The following is a 22337-nucleotide window of genomic DNA, read 5'->3' as shown; positions in this document are numbered from 1 at the left end:
TGGATGCGGGTAGGTGTTTGGCTCTATGTATGGTTTTGAAACTCACCTAGTATATCACCTTCTTATATTCCATCTCATGTTCTATCCTATCAGGATTGCTGCTGCATTGTTCTACATATTATTGGCTGCCCCCTTCCATTTGTGTCCTTTCTTTAAAATAAAAAAAATACATATATATCTCCTTTCTCCTTTTATCCAACCTGATGTTTTATCTATCTATTTATTTATTTATTTATGAGACGGAGTCTCTCTCTGTCACCCAGGCTGGAATGCAGTGGTGCAATCTCGGCTCACTGCAACCTCCACCTCCCAGATTCAAGTGATTCTCCTGCCTCAGCCTCCTGAGTAGCTGGTATTACAGACACGTGCCACCACGCCCACCTAATTTTTGTATTTTTAGTAGAGATGGGGTTTCAACATGTTGGTCAGGCAGGTCTCGAATACCTGCCCACCTCAGCCTCCCAAAGTGCTGAGATTACAGGCATGAGCCACCGCTCCTGGCCTATTTTTGTTGTTGTTGTTTTTTGAGACAAAGTCTTCTTCTGTCACCTAGGCTGGAGTGCAGTGGCGTGATCTCTGCTCACTGCAGCTTCCGCCTCACAGTTCCAGCGATTCTCCCTGCCTCAGCCTCCCGAGTAACTGGGATTACAGGCGCCCACCACCCTGCCTGGCTAATTTTTGTAGTTTTTTAGTAGAGATGGGGTTTTGCCATGTTGGCCAGGCTGGTCTCAAAACTCCTGACCTCAGGTGATCCACCTGCCTCAGCCTCCCAGAGTGCTAGGATTACAGGTGTGAGCCACCACGCCTGGCCTCTGATGTTTTAAAAATGCTGCCTAAGATTAGGCATAAGATAGCGCCTTTACTTTTCTTTTTTTCCTTTTTTTTTTGAGACAAGAAGTCACTTTGTCACCCAGGCTGGTGGGCAATGACATAGTCACAGCTCACTGAAGCCTTGACCTCCCAAACTCAGCTCAGCCTCCTGAGTAGCTGGGACCACAGGTGCACCACCATGCCTCACTAATTTTTTTTCATTTTTTGTAGAGATGGAGTTTCACCATGTTGTGCAGGCTATTCTCAAACTCAAGCGATCCTTCCACCTTGGTCTCCCAAAGTGCTGGGATTACAAGTGTGAGCCACTGTGCCTGGTCTACTTAGTTTCTGTGGCCTCCTCCCTAGTGTGCACTGCCATCTCTCACTGGGCTTCTGTAGCAGCCTCATTATTATTATTATTATTATTATTATTATTATTATTATTATTATTATTTTCTTGCACTAACCCTGTCCCTCCCCTGACCCACTCATCCTGTGGCTTCTAGGTAAGCCTGGGATAATATTGAAAAATCCAGATTCTCAACCATGGCCTATAAGTTTCCCTGCCTACAACTGTCTTCAGTCCTGTGTCTTCCTTGCTGAATGACTTCTGCCATAGTTGACCAGTTTTCATCTTTGACCATACCTAAACATGTCACCACCTTTGCCCTCTACCCACGTGTCACTTCTGCAGAAAAACTTTCCTGGAACCCTCATTCCCTACATTTCATCCTCTAGCAGTGATTTCTTCATTCTGTCACCAGTTTTACATCCTTTGTAGTGCCTCTTACTATCTGAAACTATTGGATTTGTTTATTTTCTTATTTGTCTGGCCCCACCCCATACACCAAAAAGAATGTAAGTTGTCTGAGGACATGGGCCAAGAATACTACCTAGAACATAGTAGGTGCTCAACAACTACTAGATGAGGGAACCTATTGGTTCTCAAAGTTAATAAACATTAGAGTTGCCCAGGGGCTCAACATTCAGATTCCTGGGCTACCACCCAGCCCCCTCCCCGAGATTCTGATTCAGTGGACTGAAGACTGTACTTTGGAAATGCAGAGCTCTACATTATGACTGATCGTCAGTGTTAGTGGGCTTTGTCTTATTCTGAAGAATCTGTAACATTTGCACAAAAGAGCATCCTAATGCATCTTGCATATACACAATGCACACAAGAGGAATGAACTGGGAAAACTTATGGGATGTGGAGATGATGGGAAAAATTTGGAGATTTTTTTTGAAAAGGTTAACTGACATTGATTTGAGCAGTTTTTTGGGGGGATGGGAGTGGCTAGAATGAAGCTTTCGAAAACCTGTAGCAAACTTCCTATATTTGAGGGAAAAGAAAATTGTAACAAAATTCTTATAACAAGTATTTATAGATTTCTTAGTATGTCCTGGTCACAGTTTTGGACATTAGGAATATAGTAGCGAATACAACAAAAATCCCCACTCACATAAAGATTATCTTGTACTAAATATGTATTTTATATAGTGTATATATTTTTTACAATATAGTAGAAATTGTACTGAGGTGATATGTGAAAGTTGTCCATTTTATCAGTGTTTGAAATGGAAGTTGAACAAAAGCTGTTTCAGTAGCATGTTAATACATGACCAAAACAAATTTGGGGCAGATGTGTTGACTCTTGCTAACTTGGTTTTTGGAAATTTTATCTATTGCTTTAATAGAAATACTTTTCTCTTAGACCTAATAAAATAGTATAAAAAGGTTATGCTTTAATTTGGAGTTTCACATAAAGTTGCTTCAAATATATGAATAGTTCCTGAGTAGTAGTAGGGCTATCACCCACTCAGAAGTGGAAGTGTTTTATGATGCCTTGTATGCATATCACACTATGGAAATAGAACATTCGTTTCAAGAATAAAAACCATATATTGACTATTGAGGTTTTATCAACAGAAGTAAATTCCTCTAGTCCCCCTGTGTATACACAGTGTCAGGGAGTCTGTGTGGTGCTGGCTGCCTGTTGGATCTTTATTATTTTTTGAGATGTGGTTCTTGCTTTTTTGCCCTTGCTGGTCTCGAACTCCTGGCCTCAAGATATCCTCCCTCCTCAGCCTCCCAAGTAGCTAGGACTACAGGCGCACATTACTGTGCCCATTTCTGGGTCCTTATTTTAATAAGAATCTTTCATGATTTTACTTAAAAGCAAACAGCAGAATATTCACCATGAGACTTCTCTTAACTGTTATTTTCTGAGGGTCTGGCTGGGACCTGTGACTGCCTCATCATACTGCACTTGTCAATGGAATCTGGTAACTCCCTGCGTGGGGTTGAAGCCACTTCTCTTATGTGATGGGTGCATAGATGTTGTGTATCCTCAAGGCCAGTGAGTAGGGGGAGCAGGAGCCAGAGGGCCAGTATTGGTGGGCTGGATGGCTCTTCCCTTTACCATTTTCTTCTGTTCTGGAGTGTAGCATAGCATTGAGGGCATTTCTTTCATCTGTTTATAAAACGGCATGGCCTTTCAAGGCCGTGGTAAGGATAACACCTTTTATACTCGCCCCTTTCTCCCCTATCAAGTTAATGATTTCTTTATGTTGCTCTTCAATTTAAAGCGTACTGAGGTGAAGAATTTATTTGCTGTCAGAAATATTAACCTTTTTGTCAATAACACAGTACCCATGTGTCCTTTTTAATTGCTTCATTCCTTGCCTTCCTCCTTTGGCTATGAGCAGCTTAAACAGCTAAAGAGCATTGTTTTGCCTTTTATTTTGCTCTCTTCTGAGTACATTTTCAATTTTGTAAATTGAGAGAGTGGCATAGGGAAAATGCCATTAATGAAATCCTATAAAAATGATATATTATTCATGTGATATATACAACTGATTGTGTTTCATCTTTTCCCCATTGCTACCAGTAACTTCAGTCCAAAATCCTTTCCCCTCAGCTCCAGACCTTGTATTAAAATGTGGCTGTTATTATAATGAATTTGCTACAATAAGATTCCATTCCATGGACTACCTTGTGAATTAAGAACCAAAAAGTGAATGTAACTGGCATGCTTTTGAGCTGTTACCTATACCTCTACCCCCACTGCCCAACACACACAGTATTTCCCATTATCTGGAACTTCATAGAGTATGGCTTTATTGGTTTGAAATGTATATTTTAACTGCAAATTGAATGATCTGCATTATACCTTTTATTCCATAGTATGCTGATAATGTGTGGTAAAGTGGCCTTGAAAAAGTCTCTGTAAGGAGCATTTGAATTAAACACTGATCTTACATGACTACCTGTGACATCTTGGGTATTTTCTCAGTGCTTCTATATGATACTGTAGGCTGATATTCTGGTAAAAAGTAAATTTTAAATGAAGCTTCAGTTTTCTCAGATTATGGAATGTTTTCATGAGAGAAGTTAGATGTCCTTGGGGAGAATGCTGACCTTGGATTCCAGAAGAATTCTAAGCATGCTAGCTTGATTTTTCTCATATTTTCAAAGGTTTGTAAGTTCAGACCCTTACTTTTGTTTGAGACAAAATTGTCTTACATGTACTATTTTTAACACTTTAACCAAAAATAAGCTTTTTGGGCTGAATTTAACTACCTCGTCAAATTCTGGGATGATCAAGCAAAGGCAGTTGGATGAACCTTCTTCTCAAGGGGCATTAGGATTCTTCTTTTTTCTTGGAACATTGATAGGCATGACTAAAGCAGCACTCTGCCCAACCTTTGCTCTTGATGCAGTTTGGATACAGCTTTTGATACAGTTTGGGTATTTGTCCCTGCCCAAATCTCATGTTGAATTGTAATCTCCAGGGACCTGGTGGGAGGTGTTTGCATCTGTCATAGCTGGTGCTGTCTTTGTGATAGTGAGTTTTTCTTACAAGATCTGGTCATTTAAAATTGTGCGGCACCTTCCTCCCCAACCCCCCAACCCCTTCTTTTACTCTTCGTCTTACCATGTGATACGTCTGCTCCTGCCTTTGCCTTGCACCGTGATTGGAAACTTCCTGAGGTCTCCTCAGAAGCAGGTGCCTACTGTGCTTTCTGTACAGCCTGCAGAACTGTGAGCCAATTAAACCTCTTTTCTTATAAATTACCCAATCCCAGGTATTTCTTTATAGCAATGCAAGAATGGCCTAATATAGCCTTCTTGTTTTCTCATCAGTAGAGCTGATGGATTAATGTTCAGACAGTACCTTTTCTAGCTTTACTTATAAATTATTCACACAGTTAGGTAGACTAGAAGTAGAGAACACTAAAAGTGGTTCATATAATACCATGTGAATGGAAATGATTACAAGATCATCTGAGTGGTGATCTGCACCACTGCACTCCAGCCTGTGTGACAGAATGAGACCCTGTCTCAAAAATAAAAAATTGTTATCCTAAAGCTTTACTACGACAAGTCTAGTGTGGATTTCTTTTTATTTGCCCCATTTGGAATTTGTCTTCCCAAGTCTGAAAATAATATTTCATCCCTTCTGAAAAACATTCAGCCATTATCTCTTTCAGCATTGTCTTTCCCATCATTCTCTCTGTTCTTTCTTTGAAATTCTGGGTAAATAGTAGACTGTCTCAGTTTATCTTGCATATCTCTTAAATTCTTTTGTGGTTTTCACCTTTTCCATAAGATGAAAATATCTTGGTTTTTCTAAAGAATTTCTTCATTTTGACTTTCTAGGTTACTAATTCTCTTTTCAGTAGAGTTTAAGTCAATATTATTTTAAATTTCTGGAAGTGGTAGAAATTACTGCTTTTTTCTTGAACTTCTGGTTTTATCCTTTTCAAATCTGACTAATTATTTTTGAGTGTCTTTTTCCTTATCTGTACTCTTCTGTTAACATAAATATATTTTTAATATTGCATTTTCGATCATTTGAGTATATGCGTTATTATGGATCTGATTACACAGGCGGTGGTTTTGCTTATTCTTGCCCAAGATGGCTCATTTCCTTGTGTACATTCTGTGTTTGTTTTTTGTTTTTGTTTTTTTTTAATTTGTGAGTTCACATTCCTGGAGTTTTGTTGTGGGAATTCTTTGAGGCCTGTGCTTAGCTTACCTTCCTGGCATCTGTTCGGGTGTGTCATCAGCTAATTAGGAGAAAAGATATGATTCCCACGCCTTCTCAGCCGATGAAAAGTTGGAAAAGGTTGTTAGCGGTGACTAGAATTAGTATGGCAGTGAGGAAAATAAGGAGGTATTTGAAGAATTGGTTCAAAATGAGGTAAAATTTTCATTTATATTTGCTTCTGCCGTCTGCTTAGAGGTACTACTAATTCATAACCTCTTAAATGTAAAAGTTTTCTGAACCATATACATTACATAATTTCTATACCTAAACCCCTGCGGAGGGCCAGCTTTTGATTAGAGTTTGGAGTGGGGTATAGGGGCTTTTTCTTCTTTTCCTCCCTAAGCAAATGCTTAGACTGACAAATACCCTACTCTTTCCATGGTGACTTTCTTGATCACTCTTAGGGTTGATCACTTACTAGGGTTGTTGCCTTTTGCCTGTTCCAGCTCTGTGCAGTCTGTGATCTGAGTTATCTACCTTGAGAGGACCCTGGCCTTGGCCCATTAAAACCCAAGTTCTCATCATGAAATGGTACCTCCCTATAAAACCCCCCACCCACCGACCAGAGGAAACACTGTTTTGGGTGATTGCTTACTTCTCTGAAGTTCTCCTTTCTCTTTTCTAGCCTCTGAGAATTTCTCTTAATTTCTCACCTGCTTAGCTCTGCATTAAAAATTGAAAAAGCATTATTAAAGCATAATCTACATACCATAAAATTACTCATTTTCAGTGTACAATTCAGATTTTGTTAAGTTTACAGAACTGTGCAACCGTCACCCCACAATCTAGTTGTAGAATTTTTCTATTATCCGTGCATACTTCATTTTTCAGGATTGTAAGATATCTTGTTTCTCCTGATAAGATCACCAACACCTTTAACACCTTTCCCTGGAAATTGGAAAGATGGGGGCTTATCATCATTTCCCCTGTGGGTTTGGAAGTAGTTGTTAAAAACTTATTGAGTGCCTCTGAAATGTTATGACCTGCATTTGGGACTTTTACTTTATGTACGACAAGTTTGTAAAAGTTGAGTTTTTGATTTTTTTGTTATTTTTGACTTTCAGGCGTTCAGACCATTTTAAAGAAGAAAACTTGGGTGCTAGCTTGGCCCAGGGGAAGAGATGTATGTTTTGAGCTCTGTTCCTTTGGGCTGCTGCTGCATTGGTGGGTCATTATGTAGACTTAAAAGCTCCCTGTCCCACATCTCTTTTCACTTGCTTATTCCTACAACAGGTATAAGCTGTTATGAGTCGGTCATTAATTTACTATCTAGAACAAAAAGAAATCTTATCTTGTCTTCCTACAAACATTCCAGGATAAGAGGAACTCAGCTAAATAGGAACCCAGGAGCAGTTACTGAAGGAAGTGGGAAACAACTGTATTGGACTTCAGTAAATCATAAATCTGTGTGTAATAGAGAAAAATAGTCATCATGGTTACAGAAGGAGCAAGATTGAAATAAAGTCATAATGGGATTTTTTACTAAATGAAACTTCACTTAACAAATTTTATGTAAGTAAAGATCATCCATTGTGGAGTAAAGGTAGAGCCTTCCTAAAAGACTGAAAAAGTTGTCTGTCATGTACAGATGTCTAATCTGTTGATCTGACACAGCGGGGCTGTGAGTCATTTCCTCAACAGCTCAGATTTGAGCTTGGGTTTTCCTGAAACCAGCAAAACCCAAGGCCGATTGTTCACATGTTTTCTGAAACCTGCTCTTCTGCAAGGTCCAAACTTCCACACAGTAGGCATAGATGGTATGAAAGAGGGCTACCTGATCTCAAATAAGTGGTTGTGGTGTCAGTCTTAGCCTACCTCTTCGAATAGTTGGAATCAGAGACATTTTAGTTGCTAATACAAGTAACTGTGGTAGCAAAGATAATAATTTATTTTCCTAACAAATCCAGAGATACTTCTCACTGTTCTACAAAGTCTTGGCTCTGCTGGGTTCTCTGTGGAAGTTAACTGCTCCAAGTGTTTTCCTTTTCCTTTTCTTTTTATTTATTTATTTTTTTGAGACAGAGTCTCACTCTGTTGTCCAGACTGGAGTGCAGTGGCGCCATCTCATCTCACTTCAACCTCCGCCTCCCAGGTTCAAGCAATTCTCATGCCTCAGCCTCCCAAGTAGCTGGAATTACAGGTGCACGCCACCAGGCTGGGCCAATTTTTTTATTTTTAGTAGAGGCATGGTTTCACTATGTGGCCAGGGCCTGGTATTACAAGCATGAGCCACCACACCTGGCCTCTTTGTTTTTTTGGGACAGGGTCTTGCAGTCATGGCTTGCCGCAGCTTGAACCTTCTGGGCTCAAGCTATTCTCCCAACTCAGCCTTCCAATTAGCTGGGACTATAGGTGCGTGCCACCACACCCAGCCAACTAAAAGTTTTTTAATGTATAGAGATAGGGTCTTGCTATGTAGCCCAGACTGGTCACAAACTCCTAGCTTCAAGTGATCCTCTTGCCTTGGACTGTGAGCCACTGCACCCAGCTCAGAGTGTTTCTCATTCTAACCTCAGGATCTTCTTTAGTTTCATTGTTAATTGTTACCTCATTCTAGAGCCCCAGATTTTCCACAGAGGCATTTACGAAGCTCCTCTCCTCACCCTCTCCTTTCATTGTAGTCAGGCCTGACACTAGTATGTGAGGTTAGCCTCTCAGAGAGCTGTGGTCATGATGTTGCATTTGCACATTTGTCATTGTTAGAAGTGAGTAGCCCTGTCCCTGGGGGGTGAATTGAAGCTCATTCATCTGGAGAAGACTGTTAGTGACAGGCACTCCTTCCTCCTCCCAGGCCTCCTGAAATAGGCAGTGTGCTCTTATAGAACATTACTGCTTCAACAGTACACCAGAAATATTTTAAAGAACAATAAAGAACAAGTCTTCCATAACCTTTGTTTTGTTAGTGTTTGTAATCATGAAACAGAAAAGATGGTTTAAATAAATCAGCCATTTCAGCCTTAGCCACACACTACCCTCATGTGTCTGATGTAGAGAGTACTTATATAATCTTTTGCTTCTTTTTTTAAAATCTTTTGCTCTTAATTTAAATATTTTTCTGAGTTTTAAGGATTCATAAGATTGAGAATATAGATTGAAATAAGATTGTGCTGGTAGTGACTGTCCTGGATCCAACATTCAACTGGCCTCCCAAATGATGGGAATAGGCAGGGTGCTGGGCACCTCACCAGGGATCTTTGTTAGTCCCAAAATGCTAATTTTTTCAGTGATCATCATCAGATTTTATGTTTGTTGTTCAAAATGTCGTCTTAAGGCAGTGAAGCAATAGAAGTTGTAGATTACTCTTCATGAACACATCTAATTCAAGCTTTCTCCTTCAGTGAATATTTGTTTCTTTCTTTTTTTTTTTTTTTTTGAGACGGAGTCTCACTCTGTCGCCCAGGCTGGAGTGCAGTGGCCGGATCTCAGCTCACTGCAAGCTCTGCCTCCCGGGTTCAGGCCATTCTCCTGCCTCAGCCTCCCAAGTAGCTGGGACTACAGGCGCCCGCCACCTCGCCCGGCTAGTTTTTTGTATTTTTTTTTTTTTTCAGTAGAGACGAGGTTTCACCATGTTAGCCAGGATGGTCTCGATCTCCTGACCTCGTGATCCGCCCGTCTTGGCCTCCCAAAGTGCTGGGATTACAGGGTTGAGCCACCGCGCCCTGCCAGTTTCCTTTTTTTTAAAGTCATATATTTTACAAAATTTATCTTAGGTCGTATTTTGCAGTGATTTTTTAAGCAAACAAATAGAAATCCCCAGTCATCTCTGTAGATCGTCATCCTGAAAAGAAATGTCTCTTTGCTTGGGTCCGGGTGACAGAGAAGGTGGAACTGTAAGCGTCAGGGAGTGTAAGTGTTGCTTCTTTATGGGACTTTGAAGGACTCATAAACATCAGAGATCTGACTTTCCAGTTCCCTTACATTTTTATGTTTAAATTGCATGTTAACTTCTTTTGTTTCTCCTTGTGTTTGGGCATTGCAGGATTCTGATAGTTAGCAGTCTTACAGAAAGCTGATAATCCTTAACCTGTGACACAACAAACAACTGCCATAATATTGTATAATTTTTCTGATGTGTTTATGTGCTTAAATTGGGTGGAGGAGTAAAAATCAAAGGTTATTGCCATTGCCCTTGTTTACTCTAGCATTTAAATTCCCAGAAAGTGCCTCTGATATTCAACTGCCTACGCCTTTATCATTCATAACTCAGTTTACAGCTGGGGTAAAGATGTGTCTCAGTCAGTACCATGTATTCAGTTGGGCCCAGTTATTGCTGATGGAATTGGCAAGCCTGTTCATTTAGAAATACGGATAAGTGATCACAGCCTTAGCAGTCTCTACATAGTAACATTACAGAGCTTCAGCAAAGGATGTATGATGCAACCTGAAGGATTGTTCCTGGCTACGTGAGCTGTATCATTGAGATGGCTGGACAGGAAGGTAAAGATTTCGGTTCAAATTAAGCCGCATCAGCCAGGAGAGATTCAAGCTGTCAGTGTTTTTGAGAAGCCAGCTGAAGGGCAGTTTTGCTCTTAACTATGAAACATAACCAGTTGCCTTTTCCACTTTTGATCATGATTGTCTTTGGTCCATCTTGATGTTGTCTTCCTGTTATTTTTTTTTATTTGAAAAATTGCGTGATGTTCAAATAAAATTCATCTTGCCTTAAGTTAAGCATCTATTCCCTGTCAAATGAGAATAGCACCTTAGAGTTTTTTATTTCCTTCCTTCAAGAACACTGGAAAACACATTTTTATCTGAGGATAACAACAGTTCTTCCCTGATGCCCTTGATTCCTCAGCTTTTCTACCTTATTTCCCATACTAGAAGAACCTTTTTCTGAAGTTACTGTTCACGCGGGTTAGAGGCCATGCAAAGCCTGTGAGTTACAGGCCCTGGGATCTTTTTGATGTATGTTATGAGTCTGTATAGTTTGCTTTGTGCGGAGTTAAAAATGTGTCCTCATCTAAGTAAATAATCAGGCTGTGAGAAGGAAGGCACCCTTGGCCCTCTTGTCATCTGTTCCAGAATGGTCAGAGGTAGGGGCCAGGTATGTATGTGTGTTTTCCTTAGTAGTCAAAAGAGAAAAATCTTTAAAGATTATTTTTTATGTTTATAGGTTGCCAACTTGGCCTGTTCCATCTCAAATAATGAAGAAGGTGTAAAGCTTGTTCGAATGTCTGCAAGTCAGTTGGAAGCCCTCTGTCCTCAGGTAAAGTACAGCTGACACTGGTGACAGCATAACCAAATTGAATTTTGATTAGAGTGGAGAGGAGGTTTATTTTGTAAAGTTTTGTTTTGTCTAGGATTTTAGATGGAAGTCTTGGGAACAAATCACTGACACAGAACCCACAGAGTTTAGAATATTTTTTGTTTAACATTAAGTGACATTTGCATTTGAGATTACATGTTACTCCTTGCCCTTCATTGAAAATGCATAGTGGGCTGGGCACGGTGGCTCACGCCTGTAATCCCAGCACTTTGGGATCCCAAAGTAGGTGGGTCTCTTGAGCCCAGGAGTCTGAGACCAGCCTGGGCAAAATAGCAAAACCCCATCTCTTAAAAAAAAAATACATACATACATACATACATACATACAAAAGTTAGCCCGACATGATGGCATGCATCTGTAGTCCCAGCCACTCAGGAGGCTACAGTGGGAGGCTGGCTTAAGCCTGGGAGGTGAAGGTTGCAGTGAGCCGAGATCACGCCACTGCACTCCAGCCTTGGTAACAGAGTGAGACTTTGTCTTGGGGGGTGGGGGAAGGTATGGTGCCCTTCATTGCTGGAAAATACAGGGTGGCAGTGACCACAGTGTCTCTGAGGGTGAGTTTACACCCTCCTTGAGGGAGGGCCATCTGTGACATCTGACCATCCTGGAACCATGAGAGTTACCCCACACTATTTACCTATATTCATTTTAATGGCCAGTATTTCGGTCTTTGTGTTGGAGGAAACCAAATTCACAAGCTAGTGTCTTTATTCTGTAGTGTCATAAAGCAGCCTTACGATGCAGATAGTAACTTAATTTGGCCAGCTTCTGAAGTGAAAGTTCAAGAACTTGTCTCCATTTATAATGGTATATTGGAAGACTGGTGATGAAGCTGCATTACGCATCTGGCGCTCTAGAAAGGCTCTGAAGCATACGTGGCAACGAATGCTTTTTAAGTGCCCAGTGTGTTGCCTGCCTCCTGTGAGGAGAGCTGAGTCCATTTGTCTGGGCTGACGTTCCTTGTCATTCCAGGGGTTTCTAAGGAGTATAAGTGATGGTTCAGTAGAAGAGGTTGCCTCTCCACTTTCCCATGTATAAATTGCTCATGGCATACTCTGAGGACTTACTTCTCTTTACATGTCCTGCCAGAAGGGAGTGGTCACAAATAAAGGAGAGTAAGCAGAGGGACTGGAGTAGTGAAATAGAGATCATAGGTATGAAGTTTCTGTGTTATGTCTGCAACAAATTTTAAAATATTCTGTGACCATTATTTGGCTTTTTCATATAAATAATCCCTGACATTCAAGGTAGGCAACCAAAATAAGTAAAGCTTCTCTTGGTGGTTATTAATCTGGCATTCTCATTGGTACATAGGTTAGCAGGACATTTGTTCTAACACCTAACCATGGGGATTAATTTGCCAATGAGAGTTGCTCTGCCTTAATATTACTGTGATGGACCCATTGTGAATTCATACCATCTGATGGACATTTTCCCAACGTTAGTCCAGTCTTGAAATCTGCCAGTCATTGACAGCTGCATAGATATTTGCAATGAATCCAATCACCACATCCAGAAGGATCTTGGATGGCCAAGTTGTATGAGACAGATTTGAATTTGGATTCTTTCTTCAAGTTTGTTTGCCATTTACCCTATCAGCACTTTGTTTTTAATGCCTTTGGTTTTCCATTTGGTCTTGAAATGCTTGAAAAGTGACAATGCTTTCACAAATATGTGGAAACAGATGGTAGCATACACTGATCACACCTACCAAGAGTATTTATATAAATGATCTTAAAACCCAGGGAAAAAATCACATGGAGAGTCTAGTAGATTCTAATGAAAACGATGGTGTGCATAACTTGTGTGGCTAAGCCATGTCACATGGGTTTGAGTTAGCTGTCAGAAAGCATCGTGTCTTCCTCTCCCTTGCAGTTTCATTTTTCCTACTAAAACAGATCTCAAGAAGAATAGGCTTTAGGCAGACGGTGCCCAGACCACACTTGGTACTGGGTATGTGTCCTGAAAAAAACCGTGTTTTTTCAAGTGTGATTATTCTTCAGATTATCACCTGGGCTCATTGCTACCCTTGCTCACAAACTGCTATGCACACAGGACTGGGCAGGTTCAGTAATGGCAAATGAAGTAGGTGTTTACAGACATGGTCACAGCAAACTGGGCATCATGTGCTTGAATTTCAGTAGGCAGGTTTGACTCCACCCCAGGCCCATTATTGCCGGATCCTTTCCTCCTCCTCCTTGTTTCTTCTTCTTTCTTCCTTTTTTTTTTTTTTTTTAAATTGAGATGTAGTCTCACTCTGTCACCCAGGCTAGAGTGCAATAGCATGATGTCTGCTCACTGCAGCCTCTGCCTCCCGGGTTCAAGTGATTCTCCTGCTGCAGCCTTCCAAGTAGCTGGGATTATAGGCATGTGCCACCATGCCCGGCTAATGTATTTTTGGTAGAGATGGGGTTTCACCATGTTGGCCAGGCTGGTCTCGAACTCCTGGCCTCAAATGATGCCTGCCTCGGCCTCCCAGAGTGCTGGGATTACAGGCCTAAGCCACCATGCCTGGCCCCCTTCATTATTTTAAACAAAAATTCTGCAATTCAGATGTTTTGTCATGTCTCAATTTTAAACAATTGGTAACTAATTTAAAGTTGTTAAAATCTTTGCGGAGAATAACTCAAACTCTTCTATGCACTGCCTCTGGCCTGCTGTGGCCCATGTGTTTCATGCTAAGAGGATCTCTCCTTCAAGGAAGCGAAGGAGTGTTCCTCGGAGGAAGAGGGCCTTGATTGTGGAGACCTCTGCCTCCTCTCCGGTTTGATGTGGGCAGTGATCACAAGCACCAGAGATCCTGATTTCGAGGTATTCCCTTCCAAGGTCTAGGCAAGTTAATCAACACGTTAGGTAACTAACTAGGGTAGTTAGTTAATTCACTGGGAGCTTAATTTGGTGTTTTAATATGCCGCAGCATGTAGCCAAACATTATTTTAAAGGGTACGTTTCTTTATAGTAAGGCTACTGTTGACCTTTCTTCACAGTGTGGAAGAGGTGCTCAGTGTTTCCAGGATGTGTTTTAGTGTTTTATGTCTCATGCCTAGGCTGCTGTACATAGGCAGCACCACAGTTTGGAGTTGGCTCCTATACGCTATTTTTAGTTTCTGGTGGAGAGAAATGACAGATGGGACCATTAGAAGAGTTTTCGCCCCCCCACCCCACCCCCCCTTTTTTTTTCTTTGAGACAGAGTCTCACTCTGTCACCCAGGCTGGAGTGCAGTGGCACAATCTCGGCTCACTGCAACCTGCGCTTCCAGGGTTCAAGCAATACTCCTGTCCCAGCCTCCCAAGTAGCTGGGACTACAGGTGCCTGCTACCACGCCCAACCAATTTTTGTATTTTTAGTAGAGACGGGGTTTCACCTTGTTGGTCAGGCTGGTCTCGAACTCCTGACCTCAGGTGATCCACCTGCCTCGGCGTTCCAAAGTGCTGGGACTACAGGTGTGAGTCACCGTGCCTGGTCTTTCATCCCCATTTTGAAGTTTGTCCTAGGAAAATCCATTCTAAAGTACTCCCTTTTTAGCAGTTGAACAACTTTAACTCGAAATATTTGAGATAGTAAAGTTGAGTTCAGGCTCTGTGCTCACATCTGTAATCCCAGCATTTTCAGAGGTCAAGGTGGGAGGATCATTTGAAGCCAGTATTTGAAGACCAGCCTGGGCAACAGAGCAAGACCCCATCTCCAAAAATAAAAGAAGTGGCTGGGCATGATGGTGTGCACTTGTAGTCCCAGCTACTCAGGAGGCTGAAGCAGGAGGATCGCTTGAGCACAGGAGTTCCAGGCTGCAGTGGGCTGTGATTACACCACTGCACTCCAGCCTGGGTGACAGATTATGACCCCTTCTCTAAATATAAAATCGAGTTGAGGAAGACGTAACCTAAAAGTGGTTGTATTTTATTGGGAGAAGGAACCCACATTTTTTGGCGATTTGTTATCATTAAGAAAAGAGGAGGTAGGTCAGCTCTCTCTCTGCATTGCCTTCTACTTGATGGCTACTGTCTCTCACTCTTTTCTCTGGAAAGGGACCTGCCTCCATCCAAGCGGAGTGCCCCGGCCTCACAAACTTTTACAAGGAAGCAGTTTACAAATTGGTTTGGGAAGGGACCAAAATCTGTACCCTATGTTTTGCTTGTGGATGTGCCCAAGTTTTAGTCTATAGTAGCTGCTTTAAATATTTTAATTTTTAAATTCAAAACCATTTGGTGTGCTGGCCAGGAAGAAAAAACAAAAACACAAAAATCCCAAACCTTGTAAACAGCAGCAGGTTTCTGACATTTTGAGTCTTTAAAATCAAAGGAGGGCATTTTGGAGATTATCTCACTCGATATTTTTTCTTAGTTCATTATGCAAGAATGAGCATTACACATACGTATTAACATTAAGTTAATACAAATCTGGCACTTAAATAATTTATAATGCCTGGTTTAATGCATGGCTTTTCTTGGAAGTCTACACAACGGATGAATTAAGTATATGAAGCTTCTACTTTTGTCTTTTGTCTGTCTTTTTTTTTTTTTTTTGAGACGGAGTCTCGCTCTGTAGCCCAGGCTGGAGTGCAGTGGCCGGATCTCAGCTCACTGCAAGCTCCGCCTCCCGGGTTCACGCCATTCTCCGGCCTCAGCCTCCCGAGTAGCTGGGACTACAGGCGCCCGCCACCTCGCCCGGCTAGTTTTTTGTATTTCTTAGTAGAGACGGGGTTTCACCGTGTTATCCAGGATGGTCTCGATCTCCTGACCTCGTGATCCACCCGTCTTGGCCTCCCAAAGTGCTGGGATTACAGGCTTGAGCCACCGCACCCGGCCTCTTTTTTTTTTTTTTTTAAAGAGACAAGTTTTCACTCTATTACCCAGGCTAGAGTGCAGTGGGGCCATCATGACTCACCGCAGCCTTGACCTGCTAGGCTTAAGCAGTCTTTGCACCTCAGCCTCTGAGTAGCTGGGACCACAGGTGGACTCCACGACACTTGGCTAATTTTTGAAATTTTTTGTTTGCCCAGGCTGGTCTCAAATTCCTGAGGTCAGGTGATCCTCCCTCCTGAGCCTCCCAAAGTGCTGGGATTACAGCCGTGAGCCACTGTGCCAGGTCTCTTTTTTCTTTTGGTATTTCTCACTCACTAAATTGAGAAGTTACTTCTGAAATTGTTTATTCTTCCTTCTGCCTCCTTAGATTTATCTTCCATATTTCTTTTTCTGTCATTGTGCTTATGGGAACCCTGATCATATTTGTGGCTGACATGCTTGACACGCATCAAATAAGCATAAACCCAGGCTGGCCTGGCCCCTAGCTGGTGGGAAAATACATGGCCCTTAAAGGAGCACCCCATACATACAGGACGGGGCAGACCTGTGGCCTCAGCTGTCACTTAACCTATTATTTCACAATCATGGGACCATCTGTCTTTGAATCACTTCACTTTTCCACTTTGGTATTCTCTAATCTGGTTTTTTACAAAGCAGTTTCACAGAGAGCTTAAGGGAGATGCTTCTCACTAAAAGCTTCTCTAAGCATTTTCTGTATCCTCCCATCTCTACCCTCCCGTGCCTCCCACCCCTCCTTGACTGAGGTCTGCAGGTGTAACAGCCCCCCAGAGGTGTTGTGCTCTCTTCATAAGGCTTGCATATTGATACTGGTCTGTTGCTTTGGTTTTTTGTAATGTCTGATTTCAGTATCTTAAAATTGGAAAGTGTTTCCTACTTTTTTTCTGGAAAAATCTATGTATATTTGGTATTAGTTCTTTGTATGTTTGGGAGAATTTACCAGTGAAGCCTGGTAACTGGTAAACTCTAGCTGGGCCTGGAATTTGCTTTGTGGGAAGGTTTTTAATGATGAGTTCAGTTTCTTTAATAGACATAGGGATATTTAGGTTATTTTTTTATTCTTGAGTGAGCTTTGGTAATTTGTCTTTCATTAATTTTCTACTCTTTATTTTTTTCCTTCTGCTTGCTTTGGGTTTAATTTGCTCCTTTTCTAGTTTTAAAATTGGAAGCTTTAACTCATTGCCTTGAGACCTTCCTTCCTCCTTTTCTAAGGTAACATTTAAACATTTTAATACTATAAATTTTCCTCCAAGCACTGTTTTAGCTGCCCCACAAATTTTGATTATGATGTGTTAAATATTATAGTTAGGATGAGCAGGAAGGACTCACTGAGAAAGTGATGCATAAACAAAGACCTGAAGGAAATGACAGAGCAAACCACGGAGGATGTCTCAGGGGAGAGAGCTCCAGGAAGAGGGAACAGCAAGTGCAAAAGCTTGGAGGAAGGACATCAGATACCTAAAACAAGTTTAGGGGTTGCAGGGCCTTTGGAGGCCTTGGTCGTAGGCCTTTGGCTTTTGAGATGAGAAACCATTGAAGGGCTTTGAGTAGAAAAGTGACATGATCTTACTTAGGTTATAACAAGATCTCGGCCAGGCGCAGTGCCTCACGCCTATAATCCCAGCACTTTGGGAGGCCAAGACACGAGGACCCCTTGAGCCCAGGAGGTCTAGAACAGCCTGAGCAACATAGCGAGACCCTGTATCTATAAAAATAAAAAAACTGCCAGGCAGAGTGGTGCAAGGCTATAGTCCCGGCTACATGGAAAACTGAGGTGGGAGGATTGCTTGAGTCCAGAGGTCGAGGGTATAGTGAGCCATGATTGTGGCCCTGCTGCACTCCAGCCTGGGTGACAGAGTGAGACCCTGTCTCAAAAACAAAAAACCAAGATCTCTCTAACTTCTGTGAAGAGGGATAGACACAGAGAGGCTTTTTAGGAAATTGCAGTACACAGAATAATGGTCTCCCAAATATGTCAATTTCCTAATTCCCTAAACCCAGGAATGTATTACCTCACATGGCAAAGGGGACTCTTCAGGGATGGATAAATTAAGGCTCTTTAGATGGAAAGATTATCCTAGATTATCCCAGTGGACCCCCCAATATAATCACAAGTGTCTTTATATGAGGGAGGCAGGGGCATCAGAGGCAGAGAAGAAAATACAATGAAGGAAGCAGAGGCTGGCCGCAAGTCAAGCAATGTGTGCATCCTCAGGAATTTGGAGAAGTCAAGGGCTGGCTTTTTCACTAGAACCTCCAGAAGGAACACAGATCTGATGATAATGTTGTTGATTTTACTTATGTAAGACCCATTTCAGAATTCTGACCTCCAGAAACTGTAAGATAGATTTGTATTGTTTTAAGCCACTAAATTTGTGGTAATTTTTATTACAGAAGCAATAGACTAAAACAGATGATATTGTACTAATCCAGGCCAAGAGTACAGTGGATATGGTGAGCACTGGTTAGAGTCTGGATATATTTTGAAGGTGAAATTTGCTGAAGGATTAGATGTGAGGTGAGAGAGAAAGAGAGTCAGGGAATATAACACAGTTTTGAGCCTAAGCAGCTGAAGGACGGAGTTCCCATTTATTTTGATAAGGAAAGATGGTTTGGGGAAAGAGATCTAAGTTTTGGATATGTTAATTTTGAGGTGCCTATTAGACGTGCAGGATGCATGTCATGTTGAGGGAAGAGGTCTGAACAGGATGTATAAATGTGAGACATCACCAAGGGAGTGAGTCTCCCTGAAGGAAAGGTCTGAGTGGAACTGGGGTCCCTAACATTGAGAGTTTCAGAAGGTGAGCAGTGGCCAGCACAAGAGCCTGAGGAAGTGCTGTCAGGACCAGAGCCCCAGAAGCTGGCAGTGTCTTAGAAGCCAAATGAAAGAGAAAAAAAAAAGGGGGTTTCTGGGAAAAGATTAGATGAGATTGCCCAGGGGTAGGAAGAGTAGAAAGAGTAGAGAAGGCAGCATAGAACTGAGCTTTGAGGAAATCCCAAGAGCGTAGAAGACGACGAGACAGCAAAGGAGACAAAGACAAAATAGCCAGAATGATGGAAACAAAATGGAAATAGTGTTTGAGAAAATCCAACATCCAATCCTGAAAGAACACTTTACAAACTAGGAATAGGAGAGAACTTCCTTAGCCTGATAAAGAATCTCCATGAACAGTCGGTAGCTAACATTATACTTAATGGTAAAGACTGAATGCTTTCCCTGTATGATCAGAAATAGGACAAGGACGTCCACCCTTGCCACCCTTATGTCACACTGTACTGGGGCTCAAGCCAACAATAGCATTTTAAAAGTTAACGATCAGCACAGTGATCCTGCCTAGTTGGGGGCTCCTTGCAAATTTAATAGTAACATTAATTTTTGTTTTTAAAGTTATAAGTAAGAGTAAACTCCACCCCCACCCAATAGCTGTTTTCTCATCATTTATACTTTACCTTAAGTGGTCCATTCCTGTCCCTGTTTTTCTACTGCTGTTTTGGTGTTTTCCTTATTGATTTACATAATATTGTATATTTAATCTGTAATATATATTTAAATATAGACATACATAATTGTATTTATAGGTTGACTTCTCCCATTGTTATTTTGAAATAGAATTTTCTAAGACATAAATATTGTGACTAATGATGACTTAGTACATATGGCGACTTAGTATATAACCGAAGTGACTTTTTTAAAACTTTCATTCAGTTTCGTTTTTTTAACTTTCTTTCAGTTTTTTTTTTCTTTCTTAACTTTCATTCAGTTTCATTGAAACTGATTGTTTCTTTACAGATTTAACCTTTACATATTTCATATGAATTGCTTTGTGGGAGATCTGACACTCCCTTCATTTCTTCCTGGCATATAGAAAAGCTGTTGGTTTTTACTATTTTACATTATCTTTAGTTACATTAATGAACTTTTATTCTAAGAGTTTTTTCAGGCCAGGTACTGTGGCTTACGCCACTAATCCCAGCATTTTGGGAGGCCAAACCGGGTGGACCACCTGAGGTCGGGAGTTCCAGACCAGCCTGACCAATATGGTGAAACCCCATCTCTACTAAAAATACATAAATTAGCCAGGTGTGGTGGCACACACCTGTAATCCCAGCTACTCAGGAGGCTGAAGTGGGAGACTCGCTTGAACCTGGGAGGTGGAGGTTGTAGTGAGCTATCATGCCACTGCACTCTAGCCTGAGCGACAGAGGGAGACCCTGTCTCCAAAAAAAAATAATAATAATAATTTATATACTTCAATTTTCTGTGTAATTTGCATTGGAATGTGTGATTTTTCTCATTTTTCTAACAGCTTTTCCTATTATTTTCATTTCTTACCTTATTTCATTAGCTAGAAAGTCCATTATATTATTTAACCAGTGGTGACAGTAAGTATTCCAATTAATAACGTCTTGATTTTTTAAGGTAAATGATTTTATAAAAGTTTCACAATTCAGTGTCGTGTTGGATGATTAAAGTAGTATGTTAAGGACATATCTATATATTTTTTAAAAGAGTGACAGGGTCTCACCGTTACTCAGGCTGGAGTGCAGTGGCATGATCGTGGCTTACTGCAGCTTTGGCCTACTGGGTTTAGGCGATCTCCCCACCTCAGCCTCCCAGAGTGCTGGGATTACAGGCATGAGCCACTGTGCTCAGCCAGGACACCTCTTTCTATTCCAAATTTAGTAAGAGTAATCAGAAATGAGTTTTAATATTATCAGCTGTCTTTTGTACACAATTCTGTAATCAAAATGAGAAAATTAACCTTAGGCAAGGTGCTTCCCCTCATTATACTGTATGTGATATATTACAAAGATTTCCCTTTGTAGTGGAAAATACTTAAAACATGTAATTAATTCCCTGCCCATGTTTACTTGGCTCTCTTAGGAAACATTTTTACTAGCCAGATATTCTTACAGTGCATAGCTCCACTCTGATACATGGATACATTATTGAATTAATAAGTTAATTAATGAAGAAAGTGGTCTTACAATGGTGAACACATCTGGTGGATAAGGAATGGCAGGAAGGAATAAGTCTCTTGGATGAAAATGTGGGAGACCACAGCATAACATGTGAGAAAAACAAGGATCTCTTCTTCCAAATTATTCCCTAAACCCAGGCACTTATGGAAGTGTTGGGCTATTAATAGTTCATAAACTGGGATGGCTCAGTTCCCTTGCCTGTGAATCTATAATTGATAGTCTGATAATCTACCAGTTCTAACTGTTTAGGAGAGAAGAGGAATAGCGGCACCAATCTAGTGGGTCTGAGTCTTCTTTAGTTTGTTATCACTTCCAGCCTTTGAGGGCTAAGTTACAACATTCTTGAATACCCCTCCAGTAAATCGGGAATTACACCCATGATCCAAAGCATCTGAAAACTCACCCCAGACTCCTCCATTCAGGGCTGCCCCCACACTCCTGCCTCATCCAGGTCCAGCACTTTCCTCTTGTCTTTGCCTCCTTCCCAGGTTGCATGTTATAAACACATTTACTGGGCTGGGCACAGTGGCTCATGCCTGTAATGCTAGCATTTTGGGAGGCCAAGGCAGGCGGATCACAAGGTCAGGAGATCGAGACCATCCTGGCTAACACAGTGAAACCCTGTCTCTACTAAAAATACAAAAAATTAGCCAGGTGTGGTGGCATGCGCCTGTAGTCCCAGCTACTTGGGAGGCTGAGGCAGGAGAATCACTTGAACCTAGGAGGTGGAGGTTGCAGTGAGCCGAGATCACACCACTGCACTCCAGCCTGGGCGACAGAGGGAGACTCCGTTTCAAAAAAATAAAATAAACACATTTACTTCTAATAACCCATAAGCACCTTGTACCTAAGAATCCTACTAATTATTCTCTCAGCTCATTTTCATACTACTCTCATTATTCACTTATTCAATGAATACAGCTGAAGGATCTGAATAGACATCTCTTCAAAGAATATAAAGAAACGGACAATAAGCATATGAAACAATACCTGTCATCATCAGCCATCAGGGTGATCACTTCAGATCTGCTAGCATGTCTAGAATTAACCAAAAAGGGGGAAAATAACAAGTGTTAGTGAAGATGTAGGGCATGGTAGCCCTCATACACACTAGTGGGATGTAAAATGGTGCAGCCACTTTGGAAAAAGGTAAAGCAGCTTCTCAAAAGGTTAAACACAAAGTTTACTATATTTCCCAGCAGTTCTACTCCATTCCCAGAGAAATAAAAACATAGAAACGTGTATGAGCGTTCATAGCAACATTATTCATAACAGAGTGGCAATAATTCAAATGTTCATTAACTAATGAATGGCTAAATAAAATGTGGCATGGTCATATAACAGAATCTTATTCATCAACAAAAAGGAGCAAAGTACTGGTACATGCTACACATCAATGA

The 22337-nt window shown here is 41.2% G+C and overlaps 1 protein-coding gene across 7 annotated transcripts in view; it reads left to right on the top strand.

Annotated features, from left to right (window-relative positions):
- The window catches only part of LOC105467073 (catenin alpha 1), a 178127-nt gene that overhangs the window by 136685 nt on the left and 19105 nt on the right, over nucleotides 1-22337 (top strand). For all 7 annotated transcript variants that reach the window (XR_011624652.1, XM_071098350.1, XM_011716416.3 and 4 more), the window contains one exon: nucleotides 10981-11073. Coding sequence is in view for 6 of the 7 variants with exons in the window: in XM_071098350.1 (XP_070954451.1) it covers nucleotides 10981-11073 (93 nt within the window). In the remaining variant the exon portion in view is untranslated. The remainder of the gene's footprint in view (nucleotides 1-10980; nucleotides 11074-22337) is intronic.

The sequence above is a fragment of the Macaca nemestrina genome, chromosome 6 (assembly GCF_043159975.1).
Source record: "Macaca nemestrina isolate mMacNem1 chromosome 6, mMacNem.hap1, whole genome shotgun sequence".
Taxonomy (NCBI): domain Eukaryota; kingdom Metazoa; phylum Chordata; class Mammalia; order Primates; family Cercopithecidae; genus Macaca; species Macaca nemestrina.
Note: the sequence above shows the minus strand (reverse complement) of the source record. Positions and strands in the feature narration are given on the sequence as shown.